The sequence below is a fragment of the Pseudorca crassidens genome, chromosome 4, assembly GCF_039906515.1.
Source record: "Pseudorca crassidens isolate mPseCra1 chromosome 4, mPseCra1.hap1, whole genome shotgun sequence".
Classification (NCBI taxonomy): Eukaryota; Metazoa; Chordata; class Mammalia; order Artiodactyla; family Delphinidae; genus Pseudorca; species Pseudorca crassidens.
This window is the reverse complement of record NC_090299.1, coordinates 152,904,273-152,931,376: the sequence shown is the minus strand read 5'-3', so window position 1 is coordinate 152,931,376 and position 27,104 is coordinate 152,904,273. Positions and strand designations below refer to the sequence as shown.

General features: G+C 37.2%; 1 protein-coding gene across 5 annotated transcripts in view; it reads left to right on the top strand.

Annotated features, from left to right (window-relative positions):
- Window positions 1-27,104, top strand: part of GRIA2 (glutamate ionotropic receptor AMPA type subunit 2) — a 161,111-nt gene that overhangs the window by 74,230 nt on the left and 59,777 nt on the right. For all 5 annotated transcript variants that reach the window (XR_010943237.1, XM_067737091.1, XM_067737089.1 and 2 more), the window contains exons 3-5: window positions 9,468-9,707; window positions 19,363-19,559; window positions 25,347-25,400. Coding sequence is in view for 4 of the 5 variants with exons in the window: in XM_067737091.1 (XP_067593192.1) it covers window positions 9,468-9,707; window positions 19,363-19,559; window positions 25,347-25,400 (491 nt within the window). In the remaining variant the exon portion in view is untranslated. The remainder of the gene's footprint in view (window positions 1-9,467; window positions 9,708-19,362; window positions 19,560-25,346; window positions 25,401-27,104) is intronic.

Genomic DNA, 27,104 nt, shown 5'->3' with positions numbered 1-27,104 from the left:
ATGATAAAAACTTTCATCCAAATAGGTTAGAGATAACATATCTTAACATAATAAAGGCCATTTATGACAGACGCACAGCTAGCATCATACTCAACAGTGAAATACTGAGAGCTTTTCCTCTAAAATCAGGAACAAGACAAAGATGCCCATTCTCGTTACTTCTACTTAACATAGTATTGGAAGTCCTAGCCACAGCAATCAGATAAAAAAAGAAATAAAAGGCATCCAACTGGGAAGGGAAGAAGTAAAACTGTCTCTGTTTGCAAATGATATAATACTATATGTAGAATACCCTAAAGTCTCCACCCCAACACTATGAGAACTAATAAATGAATTCATCAAAACTGCAGGATACAAGATTAATATACAGACATATGTTGCTTATCTATACACTGATAATGAACTATCAGAAGGAGAAAGCATGAACACAATCCCACTGAAATCACATCAAAAAAACCCTCAAAAACTTAGGAATAAATTTAACCAAGGAGGTGAAAGATCTATACTCTGAAAACTATAAAACATTGATGAAGGAAATTGAAGATGATACAAAGAAATGGAAAGGTATTTCTTGCTCTTGGATTAGAAGAATTAATATTGTTAAAATGTCCATGCTACCCAAAGCAATCTACAGACTTAATGCAATCCCAAGCAAAATACCCATGTCATATTTTACAGAACTAGAGTAAATTGTCCTAAAATTTATATGGAAGACCCTTAGTGCCAAAGCAATCTTGAGAAAAAAAGAACAAAGCTCGAGGTATCACACTTCCTGATGTCAGACTATACTACAAAGCTACAATAACCAAAACAGCATGGTACTGGCACAAAAACAGATCTGTACATCAGTGGAACAGAGTTGAGAGCCCAGCAATAAACCCACACACCTATGGTCAATTAACATATGACAAAGAAGGCAGAAATATACAATGGAGAATAGACAGTCTCTTCAATAAGTGGTGCTGGGAAAACTGGACAGCTACATGTAAAAGAATTAAATTAGAAAAGTTACACCATATACAAAAATAAACCCCAAATGGATTAAAGATTAAACTGTAATACCTGAAACCATAAAACTCCTTGAAGAAAAACATAGGCAGAACATTCTTTAATGCAAATAGTAGCAATAATTTTTTGGATCTGTCTTCCAAGGCAAAGGAAACAATAGGAAAGATAAACAAATGGGCCCTAATTAAACTTAAATGTTTTTGCACATCAAAATAAACCATCAACAAAATGAAAAGACAACACACAGAATGGGAGAAAATATTTGCAAATGATATGACCGAATAGAGGTTAATATCCAAAATATATAAACAACTCATACAACTCAAAAAAACAAACAACCTGATTAAAAAATGGGCAGAAGACATACAGAAGAAGACATACAGATGGCCAATAGACACATGAAATGATGTTTAACATCACTAATCAATGGGGAAATGCAAGTCAAACCACAATAAGATATCACCTCACAGCTGCCAGGATGTCTGTCTTTGAAAAGTCTACAAATAACAAATGTTGGTGAAGATGTGGAGAAAAGAGAACCCTCTTGCACTGTTGGTGGGAATGTAAATTGCTGCAGCCACTATGGAGAACAGTATGGAGGTTCCTCAAAATACTAAAAATAGAGCTACCATATGATCCACTCCTGGGTATATATCCAAAGAAAACAAAAACACTAATTTGAAAAGATACATGAACCCCAATGTTCATAGCAGCATTATTTACAATAGCCAATATATGGAAGCATCCTAAGTGTCCATCAACAGACAAATGGATAAATACGAAGTGGTGTATATATATCTATATACCGGAATATATAGAGATATAGATATACACGCACAATGGAATACTACTCAGCCATAAAAAAGATGGAATATTGCCATTTGCAGCAACATGGATGGACCTAGAGGGTACTATGTTTAGTGAAATGAGTCAGCCAGAGAAAGGCAAATACTGTATGTTATCACTTATATTTGGAATCTAAAAGACAAAACAAATGAATGCATATTATAAGATGGAAACAGACTCACAGTTATAGAGAACAAACTAGTGATTACCAGTGGGGAGAGGGAAGGGTGGCAGCCAAGATGGGTGTGTGGGATTAAGAGATACAAACTACTATGTATAAAGTAAACAAGCAATAAGGATATATTGTACTGTGCAAGGAAATATAGCAATTATTTTATAACTTTACATGGAGTATAATCTATAAAAATGCTGAACCGCTATGTTATACACCTGAAAGCAATCTAATATTGTAAATCAACTATACTTTAAAAAAGAGAATGTACTGTATCTATCCTGTGGCATTTTCTAAACTTAACCCCATGCTTGTCACGCTGAATGTTTACAGTATAAGTTGTTCAGTAAATAAATAGATAAAGGGAGACAACAGAGGTGATATGAAGGTTTGGGAAGCATGCATAAAAAGTTGAACTTAGCCTTGTTTAAAGGGATGAAACCTCTAAGGATAGATTTAATTTGGGATATAGGGGGAAAGAGTGAAAGGTAATTATAGGGAGAGCAAGGGCACCAAGATGATATCATTTTACTTGGTAGCCATGTGGGGAAGGAATTGGACGAGAGCACTGCTAGTAGCAGTGGAAAGAGAGAGCATTTCTAGAAGCAAGTTGTTTTTTTTTCTTTTTGGCCAGATATTTTTCTTTTAATTGAAATACAGTTGATGGACGTATTATATAAGTTACAGGAGTACAGTACAGTAGTTCACAATTTTTTAAGGTTATACTCCACTTGTAGTTATTATAAAATATTTGCTATAGTTCCCATGTTGTACAAAATATCCTTTGTAGTTTATTTTATACCTAATAGTTTGTACCTTTTAATCTCCTGCCCCTGTATTGCTCCTCCACCGTTCCCTCTCCTCACTGGTAAACACTAGTTTGTTCTCTACATCTGTGAGCCTTCTTCTTCTTTGTTATATTCACTAGTTTGTTGTATTTTTAGATTCCACTATAAGTGATATTATACAGTATTTATCTTTCTCTGTCTGACTTATTTCACTTAGCATAATGCCCTCCAATTCCATTTATGTTGCTTCAAATGGCAACATTTCATTTTTTATGGCTGAGTAATTGTATATATGTACCACAGCTTCTTTATCTGTTCATCTGATGATGGACACTTAAGTTGCTTCCATATATTGGCAATTGTGAATAATGCTGCTATGAACAAGGTGCACGTATCTTTTTGAATGAGTGTTTTTGTTTGTTTGGGTTTTTTTTGAATATATACATAGGAGTGCAATTGCTGGATCATATGGTAGTTCTATTTTTAGTTTTTTTGAGAAGCTTCCATGTCGTTTTCCACAGCAGCTGCACCAATTTACACTCTTACCCACAGTGTATGAGGGTCCCCTTTTCTCCACGTCCTCAACAATACCTGTTATTTGCATTCTTTTTAATGACAGCCACTCTGACAGGTGTGAGGTGATATCTCATGGTGGTTTTGATCTGCATTTCCCTGACGATTAGTGATGTTGAACCCCAGCACATCAAAAAGAATAAAATACCTAAGAATAAACCTACCCAGAGAGGTAAAAGACCTGTACACAAAAAACTGTATGACACTCATGAAAGAAATTGAAGTCAACACAAACAGATGGAAAGATACATCGTGTTCTTGGACTGGAAGAGTTAGTATTGTTAAAATGAACATACTACCCAAGGCAATCTGTAGGTTCAGGGCAATTTCTGTCAAAATACCCATGGCGTTTTTCATAGAACGAGAACAAATAATTTTAAATTTTGTATGGAAACATAGAATCAAGTTTTTGATTAATAAATTCAAAGGGGCCAAGAAAGCTAGATCTGAGAAAAAATTATTAGGTTTAGTGACTCGGGGATCTTAAGGGAGATTTCGGTAGTAAAATTGGGGTCACTGTTTACAAGGAGATGACGCCAGAAGTTGTGTGATGAACGATGAGAGAGATTTTCTTCGCTCTCCAAATTTTGAGCTCAGGATTGCTTGGTGATGAAGCTTTCACAAGACTTTGCACAAACTGCAAAGCACCGTTCCTGCTTAGGAAGCAGACTGTGGGTCTCACAGCAGTGAATGGCAACTTCTAAATATAAAAAAATGTTAAACAAAAATACATCAGGCTCTATTCTTCTCTCTTTCTACTTAATAACCATGCAGGGTTCTCCAGACTGTATGGAGTGTGCTACGTTAGCAGCACCAATAAGCAGAATGACCCGAGAGAAAAAGATGTGACTTGGAGGCACCGCATCAGCATTGCTATTGGCTTTTATCACCTGGGCTTGTAATAAAAAGTGGAATAATCAGCAAGTTATCTACACCCAGGAGATGGTCATTTCTGCTGTTTGCCCTAAAGTATCTTTTAAAAGGACCTGCTTTTGCTGAGTTTCTCAAAGTTGATATTAAATATTTAATTAAAGTCGTACTCAGTGAGAACAACCTTACATTTAGCTTAGAGTTTTAAGACATACATGCAAATCTAATACTAATTAACATAATTATTCAGAAATTTGTAATAGTGTTTCATAGGGCCATGAATCTAGAGGTGAAACTGAGAGCTTTCTCCTCCTTCCTCTGCCCCCAGAGGTGACACAGAACAAGGTGACGATATATGGGGTGTGATATTATCTAACTCATTTTAGAAAGTTTTCTTTTGAAACTGTTTCCAGAGCTATGACACATCATTTGAATATTGCTAGTGTTAGTAAATCTTCCTTCTTTGAGGATGGATATAAGTTAGGGAAATGACTTTGAATTTTGGAGTATTGCTGGAGAATAAGGTAGAGATGAAAAAGAGTAATTTCATTTCTAATCAGAGGAGGAGTCCTTTCAAAGTAGAGAACTAATGTTCTTGTGTCTCAGGTCAGTAGGATCTTGTATCTGTGCTGTATTGGGGAGAAGGTCAGCATTAGCACGCGAACACGCTGGTACTTGGGGGATGGAGTGTTAGGAATACAACGCTCAGATTTTCATCCTGAGATGGTCACTGCAAACTGGGTAAGCAAAATACCTTAGCTCAGGTCAGCATTCTGACTGAGTCCTGGGTGTAAACGCAATGATATACTTATCATTTGAGGGGACAGGGAGAATGACAGACATGAGGTCAGGGTAGGTGAGCAATGCCGACCAAATGGCTGTTCATTGTGTGTGTGGTAAAGCGACACAGAGACAGATATCTAGGAAAATAGAAGCTGTAGGCAAGTGGACAATTGAATATGTGCCCTGATGAGATAACGGGCAAGGGGAAAAGGCTGAGAGGTGGCTGAGATAGTCAGGAGGGGGACGGCCATGGTTCCACAATTATGGTCATTGGAGAATTAGCTGGACTGCATGCAAAAAGGTGCCTTCTGAGTTAGGTGAATTTTCATTTCTGATGAAGTCTTGTGCAGCTCGTGCCCATGCTTGGGCCAACGGCAGGTGTTTCCAGATGGTCACGACAGCCAGGAGGCCCCTTGACAACTCACTCCAGAGTCTAGAACAAATGGGAAATGAAAGATATGGCTTCTTATTCAGACTGTGTATTCAAACAGTGCCTTCCTTTACCAGGCGATTTCACTGAGGATGGATGTGGAGGTCTCATTAATAAATCATATTGCCTGATATCCCTATAGTTTTTAGACGACATGCCAACACTTTGCAGGAAATGAAATAAAACAGACCCAGAGAGCATTTTAGAGCAACTTCTCATTTTTATACGTCCTATGGAGTCAACAATTTCTGAACAAGCTTAAGATTTAAGATATGCACGTCAGGATGCATACATCCGTGCATAAAATAAGAAATCACAGCGGAGTTTGCCCAGAAGGGTTTGAACAGTGAAAGGGATTTTTCATGTAAGTCAGGAATGAGCAGAGTCAAACACATTAAAGGTGGTTTTCAACATCTGTTCTCAGATGAGGACAAAAACATAAATATGAATAAAAGCCGGGAATCTCATCTTTGCTTTATGTTAAAGTATTAGAGTAAATGTAAAGAAATACGTACAGCTGTTTTCTGAGACGTATTAGTCTGTTCTGCAGAAGGTTGTTAGTAAAGACGTCGGTCGACCATTACACAGACATAACCTAGAAATCCCAGGAAACATCTTATGTTAGAAAGGCAGAAGTGAGTTGAAGATTGATAAATATTTAGAGGAAAATTGAAACATCTGATGAATAAGGGCCACTCAGAGAACTGGCCAATCTGGCTTTCCTTTCATTTCATATCACATGATAGTCATTAAAAATTATTGCCCATCATTTATTGATTGTCTGCAATTGGCTATTCAAATCTATGTATTTTAGCAATGCTCTTATTCATTAAACAAATCTACTTTTTCTATAGACCATTTATTTTTGTGAGTAAAATAAAATGAAATATGATAGTATTGGCCTTATCCTTTAAATGAGATTTAATAAATTTACAAGGTTGCCTGGTATTATGTTTTGGGCTGTTAGATTATGTCACTGGAGAGCTGACTTTCATGTTTTGGATCGAAATGAACTTTGAGATTTAAAAATATCAGCTATTCATTCCCTCAAAGCATGTGGTTGACCTGACTTGGTTGTCTTAAGCGCTGTGCCATGTGTGGTTTGTATTGTGCATTGCAGGGTTTATTCTTGGACAAAGCACCCTTACTTCTCAGAGAGATAGGATCAAATTTGTGTTTCAAAAAATTATTCTGGTTATATTGTGGAGAAGTGAATGGAAGGGGCATAATTGGTTGAAGGAGGAAAGTTGGGTAGGTATTCCAGTAATCCGAGTTAGGGACACAATATTATCCATTAGTTAAGAGTGTGGACTCTGAATCTGCCTGTCTGGGTTTGAATACAGCATCTCTTACTAGCTGTCTGACTTTGGGTAAGTCACTTAATCTCCCTATGTTTCAATTTTCCTATCAGTAATTTGGGAATAATAATCTTTCCTACCTCGAGGGTTAGCATAAGAAATAAATGAGTTCATGTACCATGCCAGGCCACAAGGCAAGCCCAAGATACATGGTATATGCTATCAGTGAACTAGGATGGTTGGTATGGAGAGAGAAATAAGGGGACCACCTTTGAGTATATTTAGGTATTAGAATGACCATGACTTAGTGATGGTCTGACTGTGGCGGAGGGATTGGGAGAAGGTCCTTCACTGAAATACAAGTACTGGTAGAGAACAAGGGATCGTGGGAGTGGTGGGGACTTCCAAATAGAATATTGTCTTTTTTTTTTTTTTTTTAAAGAATGATGATTCTATGCCAAAGTATTTTGATAATATTCTTTGTGTTGCATGGAGTAGAACACATGGGATGAGTTAAGTCCGTGGGAAAGCTTAAAAAAATAGGAGTTCTGAGCTTCACACAATTGCTCCTTGACTGCGTTTCTCAAGGTGAGAGATGTCCCTTTTGGGTGACATGTTTCTGTGTGTGGTACCAGCCCTGCATCCATCTTCTCTTAAAGAGGTTTTGCTCAGCATTAGAACTTTTCATGAGCGCGCCGATCTTGTATATAAAAGCGTTATTAGCATGATAAAGCCTTTAAAAAATATCAGATAATACAAGGAATGAGTTATTATGAATATGTATAAATCCCAGGTAATTGCAGTTTGTTCTTTATAACTAATGATTTTTACTTGTATTCTTTTTTTTATGGGGCTGTCCTAAAATATGTTTATACTTACATGGCTTGTTAAATAAGAATGTGTATATATTCTTTTTTTTCTTCCAGTTTTATTGAGTTATAATTGACATACAGCACTGTATAAGTTTAAGGCATGAAGCAGAATGATTTGACTTACATACGTCATGAAATGATCATCACAATAAGTTTAGTGAACATTCATCTCATATAGATACAAAATAAAAGAAAAATTCAAAAATTTTTCTTTGTGATGAGAAGTCTTAGGGTTTACTTTCTTAACTACTCTCATATATAACATTCAGCAGTGTTAATTACATTTATCACGTGGTACATTACATCCCTAGTACTTATTTATCATGTAGAACTGGAATTTCGTACCTTTTGACTACCTTCATCCAGTTTCTTCTCCCCCAGCCTTCACCTCTGATAACTACAAATCTGATCTCTTTTTCTGTGAGTTTGCTTGTTGGTTTTTTTTTTTTATTTTATGTTATTTTTTTTTATACAGCAGGTTCTTATTAGTCATCCATTTTATACACATCAGTATTGTTTTTGAAGTGTAAGTGACCAACAGCACTCTGTTAGTTCCTGGTGCACAACACAATGATTCGTTATTTCTGTATATTACAAAATGATCACCAAGATAGGTCTAGTTACTGTTTGTCACCATACACAGTATTATTGACTATATTCCCCACAACGTACGTTTCATTCCCGTGACTGATTTATTCTGAAACTGGAAGTTTGTCCTTCTCCAGCTCCCTCACCTGTTGCACTCACCCCCTCACCTCCTCTCTGGTGACCATCTGTTCGTCCTCTGTATTTATGACTCCGTTTCTGTTTTGTTATGTTTATTCTTTTTTGTTTGTCCGTTTTTTAGAATCCGCATAGAAATAAAAGCATACACGATTTGCCTTCTCTGTCTGACTTATTTCACTTAGCGCAATATCCTTCAGATCTATCCAAGAGTTTATTCTTTTTTAACTTTTTATACCTGAGTAATATTCCCTTGTGTACATACACTACGTCTTCTTTACCCAGTCATCTATTGATGGGCACTTAGGTTGCTTCCATGTCTTGGCTATTGTGAGTAATGCTGCTATGAACATTAGGGTACAGTATTAGTGGTTTTTTTATTCTTCAGAAAAATACCCAGAAGTGGAGTTGCTGGATTGTACGGTAGTTCTATTTTTAATTTTTTGAGGAACCTCTGTAATGTTTTCCATAGTGGCGGCACCAATTTCCATTTCCACCGACAGTACACGAGGGTTCCCCTTTCTCCATATCTTGCCAGCATGTGTTATTTGTTGTCTTTTGGATGACAGCCATTCTAACGTGTGAGGTGATGGCGCGTTGCGGTTTTGATTTGCATTTCCCTGATGATTATTGACGTGGAACATCTTTTCATGTATGTGTTGGCCATCTGTATGTCTTCTTGGGAAAAGTGTCTGTTCAGGTCCTTTGCCCATTTTTTAATTGGGTTGTTTTTGTTTTTGAAGTTGAGTTGTACGAATTATTTGTACATATTAGATATTAACCCCATATCAGATGTAGGATTTGAAAATCTCCTCCCCCATTCAGTAGGCTGCCTTTTCAAACTTGTTGACAGTTTCTGTCACTGTGGAAAAGCTTTTAAGTTTCATGTAGTCCCATAGCCAGAATTATTTTTTAATGCTTTATAATTCTTTGAATTCCTCAAGTGGGGTGTTAAGTAAATAAGCGCTCAAAAATTTGATGAATTATTGATATCAACTCTCTGTATTTTTCAATATGTTGATTCTTTTGTATTTTATGCAAAAGGGCATTTACTTTCAAGCAAATGCATGTGATTTATCCTTTCTGTTTCCCCTGTTCTTCTAGTCTGCTCCCAGTTTTCAAGAGGAGTATATGCAATTTTTGGATTTTATGACAAGAAGTCTGTAAACACCATCACGTCATTCTGTGGGACGCTCCATGTATCCTTCATCACTCCCAGCTTCCCGACAGATGGTACCCATCCATTTGTCATTCAGATGCGACCAGACCTCAAAGGAGCACTTCTCAGCTTGATTGAGTACTACCAATGGGACAAGTTTGCATACCTCTATGACAGTGACAGAGGTAAGTGACAATATCCTTCTCCCTTTGTAATGGGTCAGATTCAGTGCCCACACTTGATACTTCCGTGTGACTTTATAGGGCTATGTAAGTGTGTTGAAGTCCAAGGGTAACTTGCCTTAATTATGCTGTGTAAATGAGTGATGCAATTCAAAACCTGGGTAACATATTTAGAGTAAAACAAACAAGCAAAAATGTTGTGGATGTACCATTTACAGAGACAGATTGTGTTCACACAACGCCCGAATGTTCAGTTGTAAGGCACAAAGCACTTTCTGGTACCAGCAGCTAAGACCCTAGGATGACTATATTCCCAGTCCAGGGTCAGTGAAGTGACGGCCTTGAAAATTGGTTTAAGTAAGAGTTGAATAAATCTATAAATAAGAACGTCTACAGAAATGTATAGACATTAAATATTTCCACATGCAAAGATTTTATCAGGCAGGGACAGTTGTTATTAACCCTGCTTTAGAATGAGATCCCTGAATCTCAGAGAAGTTGATTTTTTCATGAGCCTCCACGTGTGGTTCAGCTGAACTCAGGTCTTTTGACAGCAGACCTGTGCTTTGTCACAGCTCTTCTACAGCTATTTATGGGGAGACACTTTGGATTAGAGTCTTGGCTCATTTTACTAGTTTTTATTTCAGGGGTAAGGGTCCTTCCTTTGTGTTTCCCGCATCATTTGTGGTGAAGTTTGGTATTAGCGGACCTGATTGACTTACGTGTCATAGAATTTCAGATATTTCTAACCATTCCTGGGTCTGTGATTCAGCTTCAGTGGGTCTGTGTACTTTGTAACATCGAATGAACATTTTGTGCACATGAACGTAGATGATTTTTCTCGAGAGAGTATCCACCCACAGACTCAAAAGTATTGACAGCCACCATTGCCAGAGTACCTAATAGATACCAGCCCGTCCACAAAGCAACTTGCTTTAAATGTTCAAGTGAAAACCAGAAGCCTCTTTCTACCAGGAGAGGGCACCTTGCTTACCTGCGAGGGCGGCCAAGCGGGGAGCCAGCTGCCAGCCCTCTGCCACGATCAGTCTGGAGACATTGGCTACAGCAATCACAGCCTAGCATGCTCCAGCCTGGTGTCTGATTCCCTGTCCCGGCCTCCAGTCCTGAGAATGAGAAGGCTCCGTGGAAAAGCCAGTCAGAACTATAGACACTGAGAAGAAAGACTGCCAACAACTTTCCCGCTGCTCTGACAAGGGAGAGCCTTGCTATACACATGGGGAGTGAAAAACTCAAACACAGAACAGCTGAGAGTAAATACGGATTCCGGTGTGCTGGATGGCCCTCTGCCCATCCTTCTGATAAATGAGATACAGAGCTTATCATCATCTTCCTCTTGCCCTCTGCTACGTCCTCCTTAACTCTTGTCTCCTCTTCATAGGATTTCTACCATCTAAACGTCTTTTACTTCTAGCCACTCTTCTGTTTCACTGTCATGACTCCAGGACAGGACAGCCCCATGTGTTCATCCTTCATCCTTCCATTTCTGTACTTGTTTCTCTTCAATCCACTTTCCGTAAAGGAGCCAGAAGCTTTGAATGCTTTTATTTATTTTTAATTTAATTTTGTTTTATATGGGGGTATAGTTGACTTACAATGTTGTGTTAGTTTCAGGTGTACAGCAAAGTGATTCAGTTATAATATACATATATCCATTCTTTTTCAGATTCTTTTCCATTATAGGTTATTACAAGGTATTGAGTAGAATTCCCCGTGCTATATAGTAGGTCCTTGTTGTTTATCTGTCTTATATATAGTATTGTGTACATGTTAATCCCAAACTCCTAATTTATCCCTCCCCTCCACCTTTCCCCTTTGGTGACCATAAGTTTGTTTTCTATGTCTGTGAGTCTGTTTCTGTTTTGTAAATAAGTACATTTGTATCATCTTTTCAGATTCCACATATAAGTGATAGCATATATTTGTCTTTCTTCGTCTGACTTACTTTGCTGAATATGATAATCTCTAGGTCCATCCGTGTTGCTGCAAATGGCATTATTTTATTCTTTTTTATGGCTGAGTAATATTCCATTGTGTATATGTACCACATCCTCTTTATCCATTTTTCTGTTGATGGACATTTAGGTTGCTTCCATGTCCTGCATATTGTAAATAGTGCTGCAATGGATATTGAGGTGTGTGTATCTTTTCAAATTATGGTTTCCTCTGGGTGGGATTGCAGGATCATACGGTAGCTCTATTTTTTGAATACTTTTAAATGCTTTACTGACCACGTTGCTCCTTTGCTTAAAATACCTCAGTGGCTCCTCGTTATAATGAGGATAAAAATGAAATTTCTTAACATGACTGTAAGGTGTTGTAGTATCTGGTTCCTGCCCACTTATACCACTGCCGTTCTCACTCACTAGGCTAAACCCATCTCACGAATATTCTTTTACTTTCTCAGGTGCACCAAATTCTTTCACCTTGCATCTCTGCACAGACTTCTAAATTTTTCTCCTTCAGGTCTTAGTTTATATAACATTCCCGCAGAGGTGCATTTCGTATTGTTATCTTCTCTCAAAGCAATCTTTCCTTTCCCTACATAGTACTTATCACAAGTTATAATTAATATTGATGTTCATTCTTTCACCCAAGAACTGAGCTCCCAGTATATTCTAGGGACTGTTTGAATCACACAGACTAAGCTTTATTCTTTTAATTTAAGATCTGGCTCTAAGCCCAGGAAGGCGATGCCCTGGCAGTACCCACTACACCTAACTGTACATACAGTGCTTAAGATAATGCTGGCACAGAGTTGATGTCAATAAATAGCATTAATAACTGAATGAGTTGAGCATCTGTGTATTTTAAGTTTGAGGTGGTATTAGAACCTGGATCTTGCTTGCTAAATTGAAGGATCAGAGGTGAGTTCTCTCTACTCTTTGACTAGGTGCAAGGCGATGTTTTCACTTTAGGGACACACTTCAGTGTCACTATGGATTGGATGATGATGGATGGACTTATGTACTTGTGGAAAGAACCTGACACATCTTTAATGATTTTATTAACACTTTATGAATATTAAATGAAATTGAAATGATGCGATAATCTCCAATCATTAAATTATACAAATTGATTTGAGTTCAAGTGCATCTGTGGAGAGGTCAACGTTACAGTGATAACATTAAGTAATTATATATTAAAGCCAGAACTGACATTATGGATACATTTTCAAGATATTTTCAAATGGATACTCATGTTTTAATATGAAGAGTATCACACTGGCTTTTCATCTGAATCTATTTTCAGAGATAAATGTGTAAAACTCAAAATACTGGCAGAAGACCCTTATGTAATGTTTTACTTGACTCGTGGAAATGGCATGTTTGCTCTCTGATTTTTTCTTACTGATTACAGTTGTTATAGCTTTGCTGTCATATCACATTTTAAAATGTTTATTCATACATTTACCACATGAACTGTTTTTTTCCCCCTATGGTCCTTAACCCACTTCTCTTACACTTTAAGGAAGTACCTCCTTGTTTTTGTGTTACACGACTTGAGAATGAATCTGTGCCCTTACTATATTATGAGCGCTTTGAAAAATAGGCTCCATGATTTGATCTTTCAAGTTATGTCTCCATGTGCCTCAATTTCAAAGAGTTTTGTCTGTTTTTGATATGGCACTCTTTCCAGGTCCTTGACCTTAAGGATTTGTTTTTAATAATCTTTAATTTTCTGAGAGTCTAGATCAGGTAAACATGCTGTTAAATTTTAATTTCTAAATATATGAATTGATGTTCTTTTGAATAGCCCAAGCATGAGAATGGCTGTCCAACATTCTGCACTGAATACAAGCTACATGAAAAGGACACAGGTTTTCTATGCTTCTTCTTTGCACTGCTTTTAACTAGGACTGCCAGTGAAACCTTTCCTGATTCCAGCTATCCATCCAAAGGCCGAGCAGCAAGTCCAGGAGACTACATCCCACTTGTAGACAAGGGAAGACATGGATGCGTCCTGATCTTTGTATAGGCTTTTGACTATTTCAAGTTTACCGGTGAGAGGATTGCTGAAACTGTTCACTTGGTGCCGTGTGACCCTTTAGGAATGCTGGTGTCTTCTCTTTATCCAAGTCATGTGGCAGCAGCCTGGCACTCCTCAATGGATAACCCAACACCCTTCCTAAAAGTTCCGGAGAGAGGAGGTAGATGGCAGGGAGAGTAGGTAGACGGATCTTCAACACATTGGAGATAGAGAGTCATGGGGTTGCCTATGTTACTGCATTCAATATAGGTTTGTCTTTGGATTCACATGTACTACATTTGAACCAGGACTTAATCAAAATGTGGTTTTTATTTATTGCATCAATGTTCATAAGGTAAGGTCATACATTTCTGTAGACAGTTGGTAAAACCAGAACTAATGCTTTTATAACTCGGTTTTAACTTTGAACCACACTATTTGTCCCCTGAAGGAAAGGCACATGGATTCCAGTTCAAAAAAGGCATCATGCCTAGCATAAAAATGCTTCCAGATTATAAATTGCTTTTATGATGTTCCTGAGAAAGTCAATGAGGGAAATATATGTTAATCTAATCTGGCCTAGACGTGCTGCTGTGATTTAGTGATCATAAAGTATTAATTTCTGTGCCTGAAAGATGAATAAGGGCTGTGAATTTTAAATGGAACAAAAAATATTTTCAAGAAGAAAGACATGGTCCGAATGAAATATCCCTATATGCAGTAGTCACTTTTAATTCCACCTATTAATGTGCAAACTGAGGCATTTAGACTTCACCTGTTTCAGGGCTGAAGGTTTTTCTGTAATTTTGTCACAGGCTTAGGAGCAGTAGCTTAAGATGCGACTGTGAACTACTGATGGTTCTTGGAGAGAGTTTTAGGGAGAGTGTCAGCTTATAAATAGGGTGTACAGCTGTAACTAGTCCAGCAACAATTAGGCACTCGAAGAAGTAACATAATACAGAAGTAAGTAGCAGTACTTTAGCTAGTCTTTATTTTCTCCAGAAGTCTGAGCATTTAATAGAGTGTAGAACTGAATTTTATACTCCTGTCATATTCTTGAGGATTTTTTTTTTTTTTTTTTTTTTGCGGTACGCGGGCCTCTCACTGCTGTGGCCTCTCCCATTGCGGAGCACAGGCTCCGGATGCGCAGGCTCAGCGGCCATGGCTCACGGGCCCAGCCACTCCGCGGCATGTGGGATCTTCCCGGACCGGGGCGCAAACCCGCGTCCCCTGCAACGGCAGGCGGACTCTCAACCACTGCGCCACCAGGGAAGCCCTTCTTGAGGTTTTTCAGAATATATTTTAAATATATTTCTTAGAAAGAGCAGTTAATTTTCCAATTTTTTTTTCTATTTGTAGATGAACAACGGTATATCTCAAGTTCTCTTTGTCATAAGCAATAAAATAGTAAGAAATTAAACCCGGATTTAAATGTCCTGATTTAGTGGTGCAGATATTAGAGTTGAATAACCAGCTACTAATGTTTTTAAACAAACCAATACTTACATAGAATTCCCAGTGTCCATACAAGTTTATATTCTGAATTAAGGGATGAGTGTATTTATAAAGATACTTCTAGGCTAGTTTGTGTGGAAGGGAAAGAGGTAATACTTTCTCTCCTAATTGGAATATGTTACCAAGAGGCTAAGAGCATCAGTTTGTGTTGTGTATGAATAATTTAATTTCACCCTACTATTTGTGATGTGCATTTTCAGTGATTTTTTTAAATTTTAAAATGATCTATTAATTTTAAACTAACCAGACAAGAAATAATAGAAAACTCTTAGTTGTAGGAAAGGGGCAGATCAAGTTGAGAAAGTTTTTGAGAGAGTCAGTTGCTACTTCCAAAAATAAAACAAATCGGAGAATATTGATTAATAAGCATGGGACAGCAGTCTCTTCAAAATGTGAGACAGATCATGCCATCGTTGGTGAATTATTTCTGGCTGTCCTTAGGAGATAACTGAATAATATTCAGTGTCTTCCGATGAAACTAAATTCATCGTCTGATTACGTACCACTTGGGCAGTTTAGCATCTTAATAAATGGATGTATTTTTTTTTAGGTTTCATAGGTTACAAAATATTAATTCTAAGAGTTTTCATAACAGAATCCACACCAACTGTGAGTTATTTTTTGATACATAAAATGGATGAGTTTGAATCAGCTATTTCTTTAAATGCATTTTTATTGATTTTATATATATATATCCTCTCCATATTTTGGACAAGGTGAACTGCCAACACATGTTAAGTTTAGAAATATCACTTGAGATTCATTTATACATTGGCATTTATATTTAAAATTTCTTGTTATATGTGTTAAAGGATAGGACAGAATGTCAAGAGCATCACCACTGGAAACTTTAACTTGGTATGTGGTTAAGTTCATAGTTAAATGAAAGCAACATGAAATGATTGATTACCTGGAAGAAAGGAAGCTCACGTATGAGTGCTGTATGGTAATATGTAGTATGTAGAACACCACCCATGGATGTGTTGTTTTAAAGAGGTGACAAGGAAGAGTCGCATCATGACTGGAATGTGGCAAAGTAGGACCTTTGACAGTGAAAAAGGTTTAGAAAATTAGCTTTTTTTTCCTACTTGGAAAAAAAACTGAATAAACTTAATAAGTGTTCTCAAGCACGTTGATAGCTGTTGCGTCCATCATGATGACCAACTTTGGTTCTGTCTTCACTGATGATGAAAAATGGGAAAAGGACTTGGAATGCATCCTGGAAGGATTTAATTTACTTACAGTGAATGGAAATCATAGGTGATCTGTGAAGTTTTTAAAAGAGGTTTTATCATTAATAGATTTTTTACAATGGCATGTGGTCTCTGTTTAAGTTATCCCTTGAGTAATTCTTGAGTACCCTGTATTTTTTGCTACAAGACTGGATGGAGGAAACTAATTTTGTTGTTTTGCCCAAAAAACCCCACAAAATTCATTTCAAGTTTAATTTATCGTTCAACTTTTCAGTTTGAAATAAAAGTAAATTATTTTCAATTTTCATTATGAAATATTTAAAATAACAACACGGACAGAATAATGTGTCCTGAAGAAGACCTGAAAGGACACTTAAGCCAGCTTTATTAGTGAAGGGTAAGAGGAAACTTGCTTTATCTCTATCCTGCTCCTGACAATTATTATTATTTATTTATTTTAAAAAATTTATTTATTTTATTTTTGGCTGTGTTGGGTCTTCGTTTCTGTGCGAGGGCTTTCTCTAGTCGTGGCAAGCGGGGGCCACTCTTCATCGTGGTGTGCGGGCCTCTCACTATTGCGGCCTCTCTTGTTGTGGAGCACAGGCTCCAGACCCGCAGGCTCAGTAGTTGGGGCTCACGGGCCTAGTTGCTCTGCGGCATGTGGGATCCTCCCAGACCAGGGCTCGAACCCGTGTCCCCTGTATTGGCAGGCAGATTCTCAACCACTGCCTCACCAGGGAAGCCCCTGACCATTATTTTGAGGCAAATAACTGACATCCTGTTATTTCAGCTGTAAATATTTCAGTTTATATTTTGAAAGAACAATTCTCTTGGTTTAAATATAACTACAATATCATTATCATATATAGACAAGTTAACAGTAATTCATTACTAGCATCATCTATTTTTTTTTTCACAGTTTGTTTGAATCAGGATAAAAGTGAGGTCCACATATCCAGTTGGTTAACATATCTCTTTAGGCTTTTATAAGGTAATGTAGAGCTTCCCACAGTCTGGACTTTGATTAACATATTACTCTGTGCCATATATTCGTTATAAAAGGGTAATTAGATCTAGATCCTTGCTGAGATTCACGTTCACTTCTTGGCATGAATATTTCATAGGTGGTGTTGAGTATCCCCATTTGAAGGCACGTAACTTCTACGCATCTCTCTTTTTGTTTTGTTAGCAGCAGTTAACGATTCTTGCCTTGAGTCATTAATTCACAAGGTGTTACAAGATTGGTTGTAATTCTGAATCTATATTCGTTCATTATTTATTAGCTGGAGTTTTTCCAAAAAACCCGTCCCTTAATGAACTACTACCCTGAGTAGAGTTCATATAGGAAAGGTGGGAAAATGCTTGTTTCTTTCCCTTTATTTACCAGTTTTCAGAATAATAGCTTGGCCCCTTAGCATCCATCAAAGGCAATCAGATATTTTTCTTAAATGTCATTACTAATCTATGGATTAGAAAATGTATGTATTTAAGCCTTCTGCAGTTATTATTTTTATTGCTATTCCAACTGCGTCATCTCTGTTTAAAGTGATTCTCATCAAATTTGCTCCTGGGTCTTTTGACACGAGGCTGATAGTTTTGGAGAGCTTCCTGCTTTGGGGGGGCCACAAGGTGCTCTAGGCTCATCTTATATACCCTTGGCAATATGGAATCAATGAGAATTTTAATGATATTTTCCAGGCTCAGGTAATTTTCAACAACATTTAGAATACGCATATTTTTTGCTCTCGTAAATAGATTTCAATAAAGATTAGAACATGAATTAAGCTTCTAGAGTCATGTGTTCACATTAGGGAAACCCCAGATTTTATGGGTAAAAAGGGTCCAATATTCTTGTCTTTCTGCAATAAAGAAGATGATGTGATGAGTCCTGAATTCTTTTTGGAGTGTTGATTTTTGTTGTTCATTAAGCTATTCATAGAAATGATGAATTTGGGTTGGCTGTGAAGAGTTGAAGTGACATGGAAGACAAGTCTATATACTAGTTTTCCAAGTGCTAAACTGCAGCATTAACTTTAGGAAAGATGTTCCCAAGTTGTTTTCCCTCCCAATCCTACATATGAGGCAATGTGTGACCAATTAAACAAAAATACAGTTTTCGATATGACCTAAGTCGTATGATGCTATAAACAAAGTTACTAATGACAAGTAAAGTGGTCTCACATTTGGGAAGTTAAGTAAGTGTAACCAATGTGTACTAGAAAACTAACTGCTACCATGTGGTTAATAGGTGAACATTTAATTTCTACAGGATTAGTCCCAGTAACAAAAATGATATAACAGAGGCTGAGGGAAAAAAAAAAAAATAACAACAACTGCCGACCAGAAAACAATAGGAGGAAATCGAGCAGCTTCAGAGATGACTGGTTTTCAGACTCGCATAGACCCACCTAGATTCATCTCACTGAAAATAGACTCACCGTCTTCAGGATAATAATGTGAAATGATAGCGTGTCATATATAAAGAAATATTTTTTTCTATTCTATACAAGAAAGAATGGATGTCCTTTGATTTCATTAAAACCAGAGGTAGGGAATTTCCTGGCGGTCCAGTTGTTAGGACTGGGCGTTCTCACTGCGGAGGGCACGGGGTCAATTCCTGGTTGGGGAACCAACATCCCTCAAGCTGCACGGTGTGGCCAAACAAACAAAACCCCCCAAACCCCAGAGGTATTAAAACACCACACTTTGGTAATGTCCAAAAGAAAACAGCTGAGAAGCCCGAATGAAGGGGGTACAGTTTTCCCAGGTAGAGGAAAGAGCTCTGGATGCGAAGTGGCAACGAGCGGGTGTTGCGAAGGATCGTAGCTGTCGCTCTTCAGAGGCGTCAGCATCCCTTCGTTGCAGAAAAGTAGCAGCCTTCCAGATGCGTGTCAGTTTCGCACCGCGCTTCTCCGTTAGTCGAGCCTTTTGCCATCAGCCCCCCTGTCTCTCTGCTTTCCTAGGCTTGTCCACCCTGCAGGCGGTGCTGGATTCCGCTGCCGAAAAGAAGTGGCAAGTGACTGCTATCAACGTGGGGAACATCAACAATGACAAGAAAGATGAGACCTACCGCTCGCTCTTCCAGGATCTGGAGCTAAAGAAGGAGCGGCGGGTCATCCTGGACTGTGAGCGGGACAAAGTCAACGACATCGTGGACCAGGTGGGCTCCTGCCTGTTTCCTAGGGCGCCCAATCGAGCGCGTGCGTGCAGCCTCGGCGTTTGCAGGGAGCGTTTCGGGGCGCTGCTTGAGCAGCAGGTTGTTTCCCCAGGGCCCGTGGAGGACCCTGCAAGGATCAGCGGTGACCTTCTCCCTGGCTTCACTCAGCAAGAGCAGGGCGTCCCCAGTAGTGCTGGCACGTCACACGAACCATTACCTGTATGCAATATACAGGTCCTGATCGTGTGGTCTATCGTGTTGTCCTAAATTTTGAAATGGAAATTTAAAATTCAGTTCTTTTGAGCTGTTAAGAGAGAAAGAAACGGGCAGGCATGAAGTGAAAATAAGTCTGGGTCCTAAGGGAAAAGTGAGTAATTCATGGATTCTTCGGCAAGACGTGGAGTACTTCAAACATTAGGATACAGTGTGGTGTGCTAAACCTGGATTGTTGTCTGAGTGGATTTCGGTCTTCAGAAAAAGCATGTATTTATTTTTCCAAGAAGTAATTTTTTTCCTCCTGAGTAGGTAGATTTTGTGTCACTGTGAAACTATTAATCTATGAAAAAAATATGTAGGAGTGATATATGCAGTCCTTGCTGCTTGAAAAGTAAACTAGATGTATTAATGTGCATTATTTTAAAGAATAATATGATACCAGAGATATCTGTGCTCACCACATCACCTTGCTTCCTTTTAAGATCTTTCAGGATGGGACGGCCATGAAGTGATTTCCACACGATAGAAATAAAATCCACTATGTTATGCAGGTAGGGCGGGTGACCAGAGCTGGTGCTGAAAAGCATCAGGATTTACTGCCTAAGGCCTCCTCCACTGGTTTCTGCTTCTTTTCCAGCTGAAAATGTACATTTATAATATTTTCCTTGGAATAATTATATATATGTTATATGTTTATGTATGTCACTTACATACACAAATGTATGTATATAAAATTATTCCTTGGAATAATATAGGATTGGAGGAAAAATACACAATTAAGTATGCATATCTTGGCCCTTGTTAGGCTTTGAGGAGAAAATTAGATTCACTAATCTGTAAAACAAAGCATTTTGCAAACATAAACCTTGATGAACCCTTAATTGTTATAGAATAATACAGGGCCTAAGATATACAAAATGGATCTCTCATGAAATATTGAATAACTGAATAAAACTAGCTTGTTATGACAACAAACTAAATGTTTTATATCAGAGAGGTCAACATTTCAGTAGAAGAGTCTTGATTCTTGTCTCCGGAGAGGAAGCTGGGATTGTCTTTAACCCGAAGGCCTCTGTTCAAATGGGAGCCCAACAACTCATTTGAATTTCAGAGGAGGTTCTCATTAAAACCGAATTTTGATAATAGTTGTCAGTCTTTGTTTTAAAAATTTAGGTATTCATGACTCATCATAATACAAGTTGCTGAAAGCCTATATGAAAATAATTATTTCCAAAACTAGAAGAGAGAAACTACAAAAGAAACTGGGACTATATGGAATGGAATTTTTTTTAATCTTTTTTTAAAGTTTTTATTTTATATAGGAGTATAGTTGATTAAAAATGTTGTGATAGTTTCAGGTGTACAGCAAAGTGATTCAGTTATGTATATACATGTATCTATTATTTTTCAAATAACTTTCCCATTTAGGTGGTTACATAACACTGAGCAGAGTTCCCTGTACTATACAGTAGGTCTTTGTTGGTTATCCATTTTACTTTTTTAATAGATCTTTATTGGAGTATAATTGCTTCACAATACTGTGTTAGTTTCTGTCGTACAACAAAGCGAATCAGCCGTATGCATACACATGTCCCCATATCCCCTCCCTCTTGCATCACCCTCCCACCCTCCCTATCCCACCCCTCTAGGTGGTCACAAAGCACTGAGCTGATCTCCCTGTGCTATGCAGCTGCTTCCCACTAGCTAAATATTTTACATTCGGTTGTATATGTCGATGCTACTCTCATTTTGCCCCAGCTTTGCCCTCCCACCCCATGTCATCAAGTCCATTCTCTAGGTCTACCTCTTTATTTCTGCCCTGCAACTAGGTTCATCAGTACCATTTTTTTTTTTTTTTAGATTCCATATATATGTGTTAGCATATGGTATTTGTTTTTCTCTTTCTGACTTACCTCACTCTGTATGACAGACTCTAGGTCCATCCACCTCACTACAAATAATTCAGTTTCTTTTCTTTTCATGGCTGAGTAATATTCCATTGTATATATGTGCCACATTTTCTTTATCCATTCATCTGTCGAGGGACGCTTAGGTTGCTTCCATGTCCTGGCTATTGTAAATAGGGCTGCAGTGAACATTGTGGTACATGACTCTTTTTGAATTATGGTTTTCTCAGCATATATGCCCAGTAGTGGGATTGCTGGGTCATATGGTAGTTCTATTTTTAGTTTTTTAAGGAATTTCCATACTGTTCTCCATAGTGGCTGTATCAATTTACATTCCCACCAACAGTGCAGGAGGGTTCCCTTTTCTCCACACCTTCTCCAGCATTTATTATTTGTAAATTTTTTGATAATGGCCATTCTCACTGGCATGAGGTGATACCTCATTGTAGTTTTGATTTGAATTTCTCTGATAATTAACAATGGTGAACATCTTTTCACGTGCCTCGTGGCCATCTGTATGTCTTCTTTGGAGAAATGTCTATTTAGGTCTTCTGCCCATTTTTTGATTGGGTTGCTTGTTTTGATGATATTAAGCTGCATGAGTGGAATGGAATTTTTAAAAAATTTATTTTATTGAAGCGTAGTTGATTTACAATGTTGTGTTAATTTCTACTGTACTGCAAAGTGACTCAGATATATATATATATATATATATATACACATATATATATATGCAGACACACATATATACATTCTTTTTTATATTCTTTTCCATTATGATTTATCACAGGATATTGAATATAGTTCCCTATGGTATACAGTAGGACCTTGTTGTTTATCCATTCTTTATACAATAGTTTGCATCTGCTAACCCCAAACTCTCAATCCTTCCCTCCCCTAACCCCTTCTCCCGCTTGGTAACCATAAGTCTGTTCTCTATGTCTATGAGTCTGTTTCTGTTTCATAGATACGTTCATTTGTGTCATATTTTAGATTCCACATATAAGTGATATTATACGATATTTGTCTTTCTCTGTCTGACTTGCTTCACTTTGTATGATAATCTCTAGGTCCATCCATGTTGCTGCAAACGGTATTATTTCATGGAATGAAATTTTTTGTAGCAAATATATGATTGTGATTAAATAAATGTCCATATGGACATCCATTCAAAATGTACACAGTATTTTGCACATATATTTTATTTGAATGTATTATGTGAGTGTGTGGATTTACTGAGGACATTGTATGTATCTGGAATGAGGGATGCCAAGAAAGGTAAGGGTCTTGACTTTACCTTCTGAATTCATTGTTTAAAGGGGAAGGAGAATGTGCACACACAATAAACACTGCAGTATTACAAGTTGTAATGCAATGTGGTCTAAGAGCATGCAGGAGGAAGTACCTGTCTTAACAGGGGTGGGAAGATGTATGAATGGGTCACACATGGGTACCACTTGGCTGGCTGGCTTGGATTCCTCCAGTTGTTTGTTCAGTGAATTTCCCTGAGTGTCTAATGTTTACCAGACAGGCACTGCAGGAGATCCAAGATGCAGTGTTAAACAGAACAGACATGCCCATCAAGGTGAATAGCCATGATGTTTCCTAGTTACATTAATATGCAGTTATAGTAATGGTAATACTATGAATGAACAGAACAGGATGTTATGAGAAAAAAAATTGCAGAAAAAATAATTTCAATTGGGAGATCATGGTAGGCCTTCAAGGAATAGAGTTTACCAGGCAGAAAGTGGGGTTGAGGTACATTTCAAGAAAAGGAAACACTATTGACTTACTCACTCTGTCAAGAGAATGGAGATGAGATGAAACTTTATATTCATCATTGCTTAAAGTTAGAAATATAATTAAACGCTGTTAGTCTATGAGTATTTTATCATTCAATAAAACTTTAGAGACACTTATTTCTAGTTGTAATTAGGTGGAGAAAGGACTCAGACGTCAAAACACTTAGAAATTAACATAAATTTACTACTGTTAATGCAGTACTAACGGCTCCATAAAACAAAGATATGATGGTATGGCTGATACTAATTCTTAGAGAGAAGTAAGGCTAGACCATTCTTCATATTTCTCCTTTTTCTCAGTGAACACTAAACTCAACTACTTCTACTTCTGGTAGCACCATTAATACTGTGCTTTTTCTGAATTCCCAGAAGGAAAACATGCACGATTATGAAAGTAGAATGACCAATAAGCACAATCAACAGATGCCAGTAGGAAATATGAGGGGCATGACCGTCTCAGTTCAGCTGATGCTAATTAATATATTTTTCATTCAGGAGGACATCTTTCTTCAAAATTCTCCCTTCAACACAGAGTATTCATTTTCTTGGAAAAGGCAATTTAGTTGTGTTACAAAAAAATAAGTTAAAAAATAAGATAAGCCTAACTGCCTTCCAAATTTGTGACCATGCTAGACTATCAAAGTAACATATGGTGGAATCCCTCTAGGATCTGGCCCTCCCCTTGCTCTTTGACTGAATGTGTTGCTTTGGAGCATCTGACTTTGCCTGGGATGAAGGAGGGAAGTCTTCTAGGAGGTAACACTGGGCTGAGATTCACTGTGCCTTAAGAGACAAAGGGTATGGTGTGGAGGGAACTTTGCAAGCAGAGGAAACAGGATCTATGAAAGCCCTGAGGTGACGGAAAGAAGCTCTTTTTGCACAAAGAAACAAAAAGAGGGCCACGTGGCTCTAGTATAGAGAGTGAGAAGGTGGGCCTGAACTTCACAGTATGTGAAGGATTTCGTACATTGCGCTAATAAAAGCAATGGGAAGCCGCCAAAACAGTAAGGGAGGGGATCTAACCTTTTCCATTTTTAATAACAGTTAATGCTTTCCATTAGTGTGACTATTTTCTTAAAAATAGAAATTACATTTGAGTATCTCAGTACCAGGGCTGCAGCGTGGCCATTTTACCTACTTCCCTTTATAAGTGATAGAGATCAGTGAGAGTCCAGGTGATACAATAATGTCCAAAACTGTTGGGAGCATTGCCAAATGACTACTTGTGCCATGATTTTTGACTTAGATTTGTGGAGAGAAATTAGCTTCTCTGACATTTTGCTGCCTTAAACGAGAAATAACAATGTTCATTTGAACTAGACTATAAGTATTTCAAGATTCTTAAGATTGGAATTTTATTTTATAGATCTATATAACAATTCTGTTATATGCTTATTAATATTCTTTTAAAACCCATGTACTGCTATAAACTCTGTGTTTATCTTTGAATGTAGATTGTGAATATAAAATCTCAGATGCTGGGTTCAGCTGTCTATGTTTCACTGAAAAGAAAAAAAATAGCTTTTGTAAGAATAAAATTATGACTTATTAGGGATTCAACACGTTTTTGATTTCACATTTCTTAAAATATTGAAACCTTATTTTCACTATTAACGAAACCAAGGTAATCACTTTTGTTTAGTTATTGACTTCTTGAAAGATAATATTTATAAAGCACTAAAATGTATGGTTACTTTTTTCTGAGAGAAATATCATCTGAATTTGATAATTATATTTTATCAAATATGACTCATTGTAGACTATCAAGAAACACAGTAGATAAAATTTATTTTCTGAATCAGGTCATAACAGAAGTAATTTTACATTTATATTACTTACATTTGTTTCTTTATCTTTGTTAGGTTATTACCATTGGAAAACACGTTAAAGGGTACCATTACATCATTGCAAATCTGGTAGGTGAATTAATGATATTTATTATTTTAATAGAAATGCCTGTTAATTCAAAAAAATTTTATGGCCAGCATTTATCAGTGGTATCTTAAAAAACATATTTTGATTATATCAATCAATTAGAAGTGACAATATTTTTCTGAATTTGTTACACTTCAGATTTACTTTCCATTTCATATTTTCTAATCAATTTCCTATTGTTATAAATGATGTGAGAAATTATAGAACAATATTTGACAAGCTTATACTTTGTGTTAAAGGTATATTTTAACTAAGGGAAAATTTTCAAAAAGATATAAAATTTAAGTGTCCACATTTCCCCTTGTTTCTCACTGTCACTGTAATTATAAACTTTACCCATTTCTTTAAAGTTCTTAGTATCTATAATATTTGAAATGCACATTTGTGAGAATATGTCTTGGTGCAAAATAAAGCCTGGAAATATCCAGAATATTTATATATTGTGTATTATTTATGTCTGATCTGCTACTTACTGTATAAGCAACACAATGAAAATTGAATAGCTGATCACTTTTTCATTGAGATTCCCTCAAATTAAGATTATACTGAAACATTCCCGTGATTAATTGTATCTCCCTTCTTAAGTATGATCAAAGGCAATTTAGAACGACCACTAGAAATTTATTTTTTCAAAATAGTTTTTAGATCGGCATTAATGTGAGCTTGAGGCTCCCCTGCTGCAAAGGTCTACGTTCTTTAAACAAGTATGATTCTGCGCAACTGAGGGCTCCGTCTCCCCAGCCTCAGAAAAAAAGGTGATTAAAAGAGTGACAAAAGCAGAGAATGAGCGTATTCTCAGTAGCATTATAGGACTGTGAAAATTTCCTATTTATACAGATGAGGATTTATGATGTCGCTTGTGGAATATTAGATTGTTATGTCACAAGACATTATTTCCAGTAGTCATGGAGAGATTTAAAAACCCCACAACCTTACAAGTGATAAATATTGTTTTCACTAGAAAGTGGCACCAGTGATAAAGAATATTCAATCTCAAACCTACATATATTGAGAGAAGTTGGTTGTTCAAGATAAAATTTCTGTTTGGCAATGAAATGGCTCATCACTATAATAATTTTTTAGAACTTACCCTTATAATATGGCTTATAGATCCTAAATGAGTCCCGACCAGAGCAGTGAGAGTTAAAATAAGTGAAGCTCTGTAATCAGGCGTTCCAGAACCACATTCTGTGCAGGGAACAGCCTGGCCAGTCAGTCCCTGTGTGACCTGTGCCATTGATGAACAGCACAGAGCCACACCGAAAGCTGTGATCTTTAAAAATGTCCAGATGGAGAAGGTTATATTGGGACATTGAGAAATAATGGCAGAAGGAGGTCATCAATTTGAGAGTTGATATTAGATGCTGTGAAAAAGGAAACATGTGTTGACCAATGTAAAAAGGTTCAAAAATAAAAGCAAGTTCTTGCTGCTGTCATGCTGCTATAGGGAGAAATCTACATAACATTTTATCTGAATTCAAGTTGTGTTTTTCCTTCTCTGAATACTTGGTATCCTCGCCATATGGAATTTCTAGTGAATCAGTAAATTCAAAGAATCTGTAGAGTGCTGCAGTTTCTGAGAATCTCTAGGGCACTTGAAAATTTCAGTGCCATTTAAAATTGGAGAATGCCATCCAAAGTTGAAGGGCTTTCATCTTCCAAAGTCTTGGTTGGGAATGTCCCTT